This window comes from Girardinichthys multiradiatus, chromosome 6, assembly GCF_021462225.1.
Source record: "Girardinichthys multiradiatus isolate DD_20200921_A chromosome 6, DD_fGirMul_XY1, whole genome shotgun sequence".
NCBI classification, from domain to species: Eukaryota; Metazoa; Chordata; class Actinopteri; order Cyprinodontiformes; family Goodeidae; genus Girardinichthys; species Girardinichthys multiradiatus.
The window spans coordinates 27733432-27745698 of record NC_061799.1 but is presented as its reverse complement, the minus strand read 5'-3'; the positions used below and the strand labels follow the sequence as shown (position 1 = coordinate 27745698).

At 36.5% G+C, this 12267-nt stretch overlaps 1 protein-coding gene across 1 annotated transcript in view; it reads right to left on the bottom strand.

Moving 5' to 3' along the window:
- agap3 (ArfGAP with GTPase domain, ankyrin repeat and PH domain 3) overlaps nucleotides 1-12267 on the bottom strand; it is a 188696-nt gene that overhangs the window by 55768 nt on the left and 120661 nt on the right. The window contains exons 10-11 of the mRNA XM_047367259.1: nucleotides 6051-6155; nucleotides 3254-3425 (exon numbers count right to left, since the gene is read on the bottom strand). Coding sequence (XP_047223215.1) covers nucleotides 3254-3425; nucleotides 6051-6155 — 277 coding nt within the window. The remainder of the gene's footprint in view (nucleotides 1-3253; nucleotides 3426-6050; nucleotides 6156-12267) is intronic.

The window sequence follows — 12267 nt, the reverse complement described above, 5'->3', positions numbered from 1 at the left end:
ACCATATTTAAGATGGTTCCGCTCAGCACCCAGCAGAGGAATTAAACCTGGCCGCTCCAGCAAACTCGCAGGCGCATGCGTTCTCAAATTTACTCTGTGTCTTCTCAACCTTTCCTCTTCATCTTTCCATCTCTGCCATCCACTCCGCCCCTCCCGCTCTCTGTCACTATCCTTCTTCTTCCAGTGATTATAAAGGTCTTTAGATCTAAGGCATGAATGAATTACCAAAGGCAAAGACAAGGCTTGTGATTTAGACGCTGTGAATGAAAAATTACCCCTTTGTTCCCTTCATCAATTGCATGTCTAATGAAATCAAAATCCTGATCGCATAATCAGAAGAGGGTCCTCCACACAGAGACAGACCTGACGTGATTTGTAACCTTTCTTTTCCTAAATGGAGATTAAGGCAAATCTCCCTCACATTGTTTCCTGCTGCAGAAATTGATAGTCTTTCCAAAGAAATTAACATAGTTGGGTTGAAAAAAAAGAACATAAAAAAGTGAGCAGACAAATCCTAGTTGATACTGTATCCCCTTGTCCGGCCGGCTTTCCATGATTCTCTTTAATCTAGAGCTCAAGGTAAGCAGGTTGTGGGATTAAACAACCTTTATCCAAAGTCCGAGCTCTGTAAACTCCTAAATCTTTCTGCTTTTGACTGATTAACCCACCAAGAAGAGGCAGCATTAGTTCATGTTTAACCGTAACCTTCCTGGTGAGATCTTGCCCAATGACCTGTATTTGGGTCTGAACCAAACCTCAGCAGGTTAGCTTTACCCTGACTGATGGAAACACTCCCAATTTCACAACTGATGAGGGAGCTCACCTCCCTCCGGGAATCGCTTCCCTAATTAGTATTAATTACTCTTAATTCTAGCTGTACATCCAATCTCTGCTTTCCCTTCTATACGCTTGACGGAAAGCCAGCAGACTCTGGTGTTTCAGCACAAACCAAGATGACATATGACCAGGTCAGTGTCACAATAACTAAAGAAAGATGTCTTTTTTTGTGATTTCATTTCTTAAACATGAGCATAATGCTTAAATATGCTTTAATTCCCTTTTCAGTAATCAAGAGAATTAATAGATATGTCATATGTGGTCATTAAGCCATCTTTCAGCATAGTGGTATTATAGCTAATTTGCATCAATGCAGATAATTAACCTGTTGGGAGCCATTTTTATGATGTATCACAGAATAAAGTAAGTTCAGTAATAAAACACTAATTGGATTACCATTAGTGATTGTATATGTGATTTATTTGAGGCAGCGACTGAAAGAGATCATAGGTCCACCTTAATATGCCATGTTGTTAAGGTTTTTTTAAGAACAGCTAAACACCAGTTTGACACGTAATTTAAAGTTTCAGCGTGTGGCATGTCCGGGATCTGTCAGCAGAATCAGCGTACTTATTTAATGCAAGTTCCAAAGTACAAATTATAGGTTTTTATAATTTTTTTTATCAACTACAGTACAGCACAGTCTCTATCATAGGTATTTAACATATTTAATGGATAAATACACGTTAAGGATAACACCCTTCATAACTATAATCATATAATATAGTTAATGACAATTGCAAAATCAGTAAAGTGACCATTTGGCACAAGGTGAGAGGGTTCTGGAAGAGCTTCCATCTTTTCACAATGAAAGATGGTAAACGGACTGCACTCTATAGGTTGCATTCACCCATCCACCCTCTTAAATGTGGATACATTCATACAACACAGGGTCAGTAAGGAACTCAGGATCTAGTCTGGTAGGGTGTTGGATTCAAACCCACGACCTCATGATTGCAAGACAACTCCAACTGAGCAGAAAGCCCCACCAGCATTTCAAACGGGGATGGCGGACTGATTTTTAAAACGTAAAAAAAGAAAACAAGTTTGAATACTTTTGTGCAACCGTCGTTTTGATAAGCAACATGTTTTCTTTCACAGTCAGCAGGTGGTAAAGTGCTTCTAATGCTAAAATAAGAAGACAGAAATGCAGCAAGGTGTTGTTTCTGCTACCAGGTTTCCATAGTTTTCAAAACTAATCAAATCACTGACAGTGACTTTGAATGGTATTTTTGGGTTACAAATATTTTTAAAAATAAAAATATTTTCTAAGTATAAAAGTCAAATTGGTGGCATGTAAGAGGTTCGCATGTTTGGACATTTTCACCAAGTCCCCAATTTCTGGAAGTTCTGAGTCCAAAGTTTGTGCTTCATACTGTTTTACAATTTATTTAGCTGTCAAAAACATTGCTTTTAAACACATGATAAAAGCATTGCAGCCACGTTATTACATTGTTCCCACTGGTCAGCATTTTAGCCAGCAAACTATAAAAGCACGTACATGCTACTAGGGCTGCATGATATTGGGAAAACATTCAATATGCCATAATATTGGTGAATGTGAAATAAACAAATAAGTTTAAAGTTTTAATGTCTTGCTTCTTTAAGTTCATAGCAAAAATAAAACTCACTATTTCCCTCTTAACAAGGTTTTATTAAAAAAGTTGTTTCTGGATATTTGCTATTTTGGCCTTTAAAAACCTAGAAGTAGTTTCTTTATCGCATTATCACCTTACCACCTCTTTGCCTTTTTAAAACATTGTGTGTTGTATTAAACAACTAGACTCACTAAAATAAATTACAGGCATAGAGTCTGAATGCAGGCTGCCTAAAAAATGACACTTTTTGCAGTCGAAGCACCATATTGTGAACATTGATAATGTGATAACGATACATTTGTGCAGACCTACATGCTACAAGTGTCCACAACCTGTTTAAAACATCTGTTTCTGCCCTTACTGAGGATGGCAAAAGCAACCTGAATCTGAAAGAACAGACTTGATCAAGTACAGTCCATGTTATAAATGTGCACTTTATTCTGTTTTTATGTTTTAGTTTACTTTAAAATGGAGGAACAAACCAAACCATGATTTTTGCATGATGATATACTACTTTTGTTATCATTGACCAGTGATGCAAGTTGGAGAAAGACACCTGTCTTGTGTTTTATTTCCACAGGTATGTATCTATGAAACATTTGCAAAAACCATTATCTATCTTTTTATTTATTTATCACCAGATCGTTTTTTTTTTTTACTGAGGCCACAGAATTAATCCTCTAAAATCTGTATTCTCCCCTGATGAATCCATTCAAGTTGGAAAATATAAAATACTGCCTCTGATATTAACTGCCAAATAAACTCAGTTATATACAAAGGTTTGACAAGCAGACTTGTAATGCAGCAGGGACTCTAACCTGTGTTTCCTATGCCAAGCTGCAGGGCGCTGCGGTCCTTTGTTAGTCCATTGGTTTTGGGACTAGCACTGGGCACCACAGTGGTCACTGCTCTGGGAGGTCGCTTCCCTGGCACCTTCACAGTTGTCCTCAGCAAATCAATCTCCTTTCCATGCACATTCTGCATGTAGTCCTATGGACATGAAAAAAACAAAAACATGACAGAAATAAGCAAATATATTCTTCAATGAGATACCTGATTACACACAGTGGACCACCTAGAAGAATCCAAGAATTAGGGAAGAAAAACAAATTAAAAGACTATTCAGTTTCCATCCCCATTATTCACAACCCACCTTAGACCCTTCAGTAAGGCTGTGTGATGGTGAAAAAAATGATTGTAAAGCCATTATACATCACCTGTGCCCACGCTGTTCCTCTAAATAGCAAGATGTTGGGCTTAATGAATGCAGACTGTCTCGTGCTTTTTTTCCAATTTGCCCATTTGATTTGGTTTAAAGTGACTACTTCCCAAATGTGGGAAGCCAAGGTGAAAATCATCAGGCTCAGCAGAAAAAAAATCCCAGATAGAGGCGAGCTCGGCCTTTGCTGTCCCCCCAACGGCTTCTCTGCTTTATTACCGTGTCATAAAGCACTCATTTCTTTCCCAAGCCTCCTCGCTAATTACCCAGTGAGCGCTCTCATTTCATTTTATTGCTGGAATTAACAGCCAGATCGAAGCGTGCAAAGCTATTAAGATGTGTGATTAAGCCACATTCAATTAGTTTCTACAAACAATTTAATTGATGTAGCAGATAGAATTAACAGAAGGTGATTGTGTAGATGGCTTGGCTGACTGCGAAATTAAAGGTTCCCCTCTTCCACTCTGGATGCCTCCCTCCTTTCTCCCTTTTCCTACTCCTTCTCTGCTCCGTTGCTCAGAATGAGTTGGAGCTGTTCCCCTGTTAATGTAACTGTCTGCCTTATTTCACCTTCTCCTGTAAGTCAACAGATTCATAGATTCATAGATTGCCCCGATGACCCGTAATAGCTGTAATGATCAAGAGATAGCCTGTTCAGTCAATTACATACATCAGCACTGCTACGCTTTAACTGCCTGTAAATTAAACCACTAACACACTGTCAGAGGAACAAGGCCACACACACGGTTCACGTCTAACTGCTGGACTGGTTTTTGAAGTTTGGGCTGTCTCATTAGATGCAAAATGCTGCCTGTATCTTTCCTTTGATGGGCACAAATGGTCTAAACAATTCAATCCCGGGACTGGAGGAATCACAGGTTGATGGGAGGGGGGATCATCTCTAAACGCAGCACAGGGCTCCTAAACTGTCTGCTGCCAGCCAGCCGAGTGTTTAAGAGGTATTAGCGGCCCAGCGGGATTCTGACAAAGATGGATGTGGGAGGCTGGTCAGGCTCTGCTGCCATGCAGTGAGAACCATTATAAATAAAAGCCAGCGTGGAGTCCGGGCGAGGCATGTCTCCATTAGCCAGTAACATAGATGGGCAGCACAGGGAAAGCTAAGCTGACCGCAAAACATACCCTGTTTTTTAATGCTAAGTTTAAAATCAGCAGGTTATCAAACGTAGCTGCTTTATACAATGCCTTGGCCAAAGTCTTCAGATCCTTTGAATATCTCCACATTATGCCGCATTACAAAACTTCTACGTATTGCACTATTATGTATCTATGTTGAACACAAAGTAGTGCAAAATCGTGAAGGCAAGTGATGGTTTTCAAAAAATTTCAAATAAAAATTTGAAAGGTATAGCATGCCTTTGTATTCATCTCCTTTGAGCCAATTATTGATAGAACCACCTTTCACTGCAACTACAGCTGGGAGTCTTTTGGGGTGTGTCTCTGCCAGCTTTGCACATTTAGATACCAAAATATTTCCTGTTCTTCTTTGTAAAAATAACTTAAGAGACAGTTTTCGACTCTTGCCACAAACTCTTAACCAGATTTAGGTTTGGACTGAGCCGTTCTAAAATAAGAATATGCTTTGTTCTGAGCTATTTCATTGTAGCTCTGGCTGTATGTTTGGGCTAATTGTCCCGCTGGAAGGTGAACTTCCAACCCAGTCTCAAGTCGTCTGGAGCCTAAAACATATTTTTCTCCAGGACTGCTCTGGATTCAGCTCCATCCATCTGCGCATTGCCTCTGACCAGTTTTGCTGTTTTGGGTGAAGAAAAACATTCCCACAGCATTGTGTGCTGTCCCAGGTGGGGATGGTCCATTCAGAGTAATATACAGCTTTAGTTTTCCACCACAACGTGTTTTGCCTGATTAACGGCATCCTTGCCCAGTCTGTCAGTTTGTGTAGACGATCATGTCCTGGTGGTCAAATTACTAATCAGTAGAACTCTGCAGGCAGTTTGTTGCATTTGATTTTATTTAAGGGTATTAGAGTAAAGTGAGCTAAATACATATACACGTCATACTTTTCTGATTTTTATTTGTAAACAAATACTCAAAACAATGCAGCATTTTCATTGCACTTCACTACTATGTATGTATCTAAGTAGTGTTGCTCTGTCACATAAAATCCCCATAAAATACGTTGAAGTTTGTGGCTGAATGACAAACTGTGAAAAGGATCAAAGGGTATGATCACTTTTGCAAGGCACTCTAAATTGTGCATATAGCTGTAATCCATTCCAGTATTATAGTAATAAATGTGCCAACAAGGTTGATAAAGTCCCAAAGCAGCACATGAAGACACAGCATAGCAACACAACCATAATACGCACTGAAAAAGGAAAAGCAGAAAGGAAGGAGGGAAGGAGTTAAAAACTCACATGTAAACTGGGGTGGTAAGTGAGGACGCCATTATCGCACAGCGTGACATATTTCTTTTTCCACTCCTTGTTGAGGGATTTGCCACTTCGCTTCAGAAGAATTCCCTGTAAGAGAGAGCGCACCACAGTGAGCATATGCTCTTCTAAAAGCAGCATGGTTGATGATATCAGCCATTATGGATGTTAAATACCATAAAACTGTTTTATTATTGTGGTTACAGATTTGCTATGAGGCTTATGTGAAGAATTATCTTTGTTGGCAAAGCCAGAAAAAGTAAAATGGTAGTTTAATAGGCTAATTGGAAGCAACGGTATTCCCAAATGTACAAATAGTAGTAAATAATCACCTATTTGTTCCTATTCCGGTACAGTCTGATGGACAAACGTATATCTGATTAGTTCAGATATACGTTTGCTTAAACATTATGACATTTTGACCTTGCCAAGTTTTATTGGCTCAAAGACAATTCAAAAAGAGAGACAATCCAATTCGCCAGACCGCCTCCCTTCATTCATACACATTACACGTTGAACTCTAGAAGACCCCAAAATCCTGGGATTAGAGAGTGTGATCTCCCCTCTTCAAAGCCCACTCACCCCTTATTCTTTTCTACTTTATCTTTTGGGGGGCTTTTAGAGCCTTGGATGGTTTCCTTATCTGCAGAATAAATCCACTGGTAAACAATGGAGTTCCTCTGCAGGAGGTGACCAAACGCTGCTGAGTGCAAGGGCCAGGAGGCTCTCCGGGGTTAAATTGTGAGGAGGGGCCTGCTTAATTAGGGGATTAGGGGGACAGTGTTTGTGCTTTTACAGCCCTTCCCCATGTGAGTGTGTCTCTGTGTGAGCTAAAAATGAGGTGTGTGTGTGTGTGTGTGTTTGTGTGTGTTGGGGGGGGGGGGGTGGTTAATGTTTTGTTTCTGCTAGTCAGTTCCATGCTACAGCCTTTAATCCTGATTAACACATCAGGAAGAGTTGACCCTCGGCGACCTGGGCACCTGGCTGTTTGCCGACAATCATTTTAATCCAAACCCTGACTCACACATGAGGGGGAGGCAAGTTCTGACAACTGGTCTGTGTGCTGGAACCAAAGAGTGCAGACTTCAGGCCCTTTCAGTGTTTCTGCTTTAGGTGCAATGGACATTTCTATTTTTATCCTAAGAATATTTTAGAAGAAATACTGCTGAAGAACTGCAAACTAGACTTATTTCATATAACTGTTTTGGAGCATATAAACTTTGAAGTCTTTGTAAAATAGTTGTAAACTCAACAACATTTTAACAAAGAAGAAGTAAACGAACAGTCACCAAAGGTTTTTTAGGTTGGGATGATTGTGGCCTTTTTCAGATGGGAAAAAAATATTATGAATATAATAAAATATTATTATGTGTCTTTTGGCCATGTTACCAATGTGCAAGCTGAAACAGTTGGTTACAGATATCTGCAATCTTATATTAGATTTTTTTTGTACAGTATAACCTATATATAATGTAATAAAAACAATAAATCACATCAATATAACCTAAAGCCTAACCCCTCTGCATGAACTAATTTAAAAAACAATTGCAAAAATGTTCCTTGTGTTATTTAAAATGGCTTCTGTAACGTTTTTTTTTTAAATTTGTATATATCAGTTATTCCAAATATTAATTTCAAAGAAATGCCTAACAAACCTTGTTGGGAACATGATCAATAAGGTAGTACTTCAAATACAAATGTAAAATATTCATACAACACAGGCAAGTATTTCTATTTGTTATGATAAAAATGTCCATTAAAAAAAAACTAAAATAAAAAATTTGCAGCAGTAGTGTTATTTTGTGCTACATTAATATGTGTAATTTGTGAACAGTGATACAGTTAAATTTGTACAAATCTGTTTTCCTGTGAAAAGAAATGTATCCATTTACACTTTTAACACCTCTTAGAATGACACATTATTTTGTACATCATTGTAATTATGTTTAAGTATCCGGTGGCTGTGGTTAACCGTGTCATAACTACTGATACTTTGGGGATTTTATAGGAAGAAATATGATGTCCTCTTGATCAATAAGTTGCTGACTGCTGAAGCTCTTCTACACTCAATCAATAAAAGAGCAGCAAACACTTTTTAAATGGCTCTCTAATCATACAGGGTAAATGATCCAGTGAAATGGCTTCTGGCAAATTCATAATGCATGTTTTACAAGCAAATATGTTGCTCATCTTGTGTCCTTACTGAGGCATACACAAATCTATACATGCAATCAGACTGAAGCTTTATATTATTTGTCAGAGCTGCGATATGGATTGATAAAGAGGTAAGAGAAATGTGTGAAAATCAACTTTTTGTATTTTTTATAAGGAATACAGTTGTGTTTAAAAACTAAACAAAGTTAATTTATTTCAGTAAATCAGTTCAAAAACTGAAACTAGTACATATTCATTTAACAGAGTGATGTTTTTTAAGTGTATATTTCTGTATGTGTTGTCACCATTTTATGAACTACACAATTATTGGGAAAATTGCTGACTAATTTGCTGGCCTGTCCAAAATAGTCATTGACATCCTCCACAAGAAGGATAAGCTAGCTATTCAGAGTGCTGCACCCAAGCATATTAATGGAAAGTTGTGTGGAAGGAAAAAATACACAAATAACCAAGGCCTGAACCAGGGAAAATGTCAGAAGCATCTTAAATGACGATGATGAACTGAAGGCTGCTATTAAAGCAACCTGGGCTTCCTTTATATTCCAGCAGAGCCATAGGCTGATTGCTTCTATGCCACACTGGACTGATGCAGTGATTAAGGCAAATGAGGCATGAATAGATTTTATTTTTAATGGTCCTAAATTTCTGTATTAAAAATGTTGTTTATTGGTCTAATGTAATATTCAGATTTTTTTTATAAGTATATTAAGTATATTACACTGTGTGTAATGAATCTATATGCTCTTCACTTTTTGAATTGAATTATTGAAATAAATTAACTTTTTTAATTAAATTGTTGTTTACTGAGATGCACCTGTGATATAAGAATTTATTTATTTATTTATTATGGCTTGATGGTTTGTTGCAATAGATTAAAAACAGTGATTTTGGGAAATACAGTATCCGTTATTTTGACTTTAAATAGATATATGCACGCCTAGTGTACTTCCTCTTTAAACTTACACATACTAACACAAAACATGCGTGTGTTCACAAGCCTGTAGGGCATGTCCTAAACAGGCTAAGCAACAGATGCGCTCTCTGTGTCCACACAACTGTCATATCTACCCAGAAGAGTCAGCGTCATCCTCTCCATTTTGGACAAGCAGAAGAAATGCTTTGTTCTGCCATCGAGGCTAACTGATAGGCTGGCTCTTTGTGACATATCAGGAGAGAAGGGGGAGGAAATAAGTGTGTGTTGGGTAGTATAAAAAGGGGTCTGTGAGCAAGAAGGCAACTGATGGAGGCTCCTCTGCAGTGACTGCATGTTATCCTTGCCCACTTTTTATAGACTGGAAGGAGGAGTAGAGGGGTGGGCTGACAGGGTAAGAAGGCACTGGCAATTAAGCCCACATTGATGCTTTGATCTTCCTGATGGTATATTTGATCGTTCTGCTGATCAGACTGGCGCCAAACTGTTCACCATCACCAACAAAGAAAAAAATAAACACTTTATACATAAAGAAGTTGAGAGAGGAGTTGCCATGTCATTATGTAGTTGCCACGACAAAACGTGCAATGTATGGAAATAAGTTTTGGAATATGCATTGAGAACATATTGAGTAAATAATACAAAGAAGTGCAATCAGTTTAACCTGAAAACTAAATTCAGAGGTAAACTGACCTGATCTACCAAAAGGTGAGTTTTACCAATACTGGATTGAAATTTAAAGTTTGCAAAGTGTGCACCAATGAAGTATTCCCCGTCGTGGCTCCTTTGTGAGATAATTTCCACATTTTTAAAGCAGAACAAGTGGAACAGTGATTTAAAGCTTTACTTTATTACAAAAGAAATGTAACACTTTTTCTGCATCTTCAAGCATCACAAGATGTTTTATGTATGATGAGAAAAATTTACAGTCACCACAGATTTGCCATCGAAAGGATTTAGTATCTATGATAAATACAAAGGGATGTTTCTGATTGAACGCGGCAGCTTTGAAAGCCTCAACCTGATATTATTTCTGCTGGAAAGAAGCCTTGGCAATTTTCTTTCAAAGGGAATGAGGAGGTCTGGCTTAAAAGGAGAAGGACATTATCCTCTATCATCTGCAAGTAAAGAGGATAATACAAGGCTACTGACCCACTTTGAAAGGCCCTCATATAATCACGAGTGATTACTAATCAATGTGTCCTTTACCTCTACTCAGGTAACTGGTGTATACCTTCACTAATGATTCAAACAATGTTCAGTACTGCACATGAAAACCCATTACAAAAAATACAATAAGAGATTTATTAAGAGAAACTAATTAATGAAATAAAATTAATAAAATGGAAGGAAACAAAAAATCCATTTACTTCAAACTTCCTTGATAGACGATGAAAAAATACTGTTTTTCTATAAAACATTTGAGTTTACGTCATGTCATGTAGCAACGGATTTTTAGAGAAAGGAAAAATATTGTGTTTTTGTCTTTTTTAATGATCTAGTTGCACATTACAGCTATCTAGTCTGATTATATGTCCATGATTGATCTATGCTGCAGTATTAGTTTCTACTAAATTAGAAGCAACCAAATAAAATATATTCTATTGGATAAATATGATTTTTTAAATAATTACTATTAACAGTTTAAATTAAATTTGCAATAACTGAAAGCAAAGTTTAATTACAAGTTTTAGAGATTTACACATTTGTAAATCTCTAAAAACTGGATGGAACTTACAGAAAGAGAAATATGCAGAATTTCTCAAACTAAACATGTGAGATTATGCTAGTAAACTTACATGTAGGTAGACAATGGGAACTAAATATAAATAAACTAAGAGTGATTTTTAAGCGAATAAATCTTATAAGCGTCTCTATGCACAACTATATAATTTATACAAACAGGAGATACTGTATCATCATCTTGTTTGTTATTCTATGTCGCCATCTAGTGGCTTAATAGACAGCCTTACAACTGTACCAGGTAAACACATAAATATAGAGAAAACTATTAAGAGGGAGAAATCAGTTGTGTTCAGTTGTGATTCTAGAGAGCAGATAAAAAGGTATCACTTTGTGTAGCAATTGTTTGCCCATTTATTAAAACATTTTTAGAGCAAAGAAAAATGTCTTTAAAATCTCTTTTCCAGACAAGTATGACGGTCCGATCGGATTATATTGGTGTGAACAAATAATGTGTTTGTGGAATATTATTTTTCACTACAATCAAAAAGCAATTAAGGCAAAACAATTATTTGGCAAATTAGATGGATCTAAAATGGAATTAAGACAAAAGTGTTCAGTTCACTCAACTATAATATTCCCTATAGGCATTTCATTTGAAATCTACCAGTCCATACATTCACATCTAACATGCGTTCACTGATCAAAATCAATAATCAATTGAACAAAAACACAGTATAAGTAAGACAATAAATAGTTAAAAATAGTTTCAGTTAAAATAGCTAATTATTTATAATCCATTTTTTTGTTTCATAATTTTAATTATATTTTGGTCATTAACAATTTTAGCAAGTATTAAAATAGCTATTTGCTGTGACAATATTTTTCAATTTTCTCCTTTTCATTACCATTTAACATTTTAAAATTTTGTTTTTATATTAAGCTCCAGTGTTTCCTCCCTAAACCACATAATCATGTTTTCTCAGTTTCTCATCCTGTAAAATATGTTTTATTTATTATCTATCTGATCTTTTTTGTCTTGTGTTAGTTGCTTGTTCGCATTTTGATCATTTCTAGTGTTTTTTTTATGTTGATCTGTCTGTTTTTAACCTCTGTAAAGCCCTTTGTTTTACGCTTCTCTATATGAAAGGTGCTCAACAAATAAAGCTTGATTGATTGCTTGATTGTCACAATTAAATATACAGTTTAAATACCACATTTACTGTTTATGTGGCTACAAGTTAAATAAAAATAATGGTGCTTTTAAACACTAAACAAGCTTTTGATTTTAATTATAGTAATAAGTTTTCTAATTTAATCTAAAATTCTGTAAATAAAAATATGAATTTGTGTGAAATATGTAAATTAAGAGCAATAAATATTTATAATAAATGAATTCATTGTGGTTTTAGC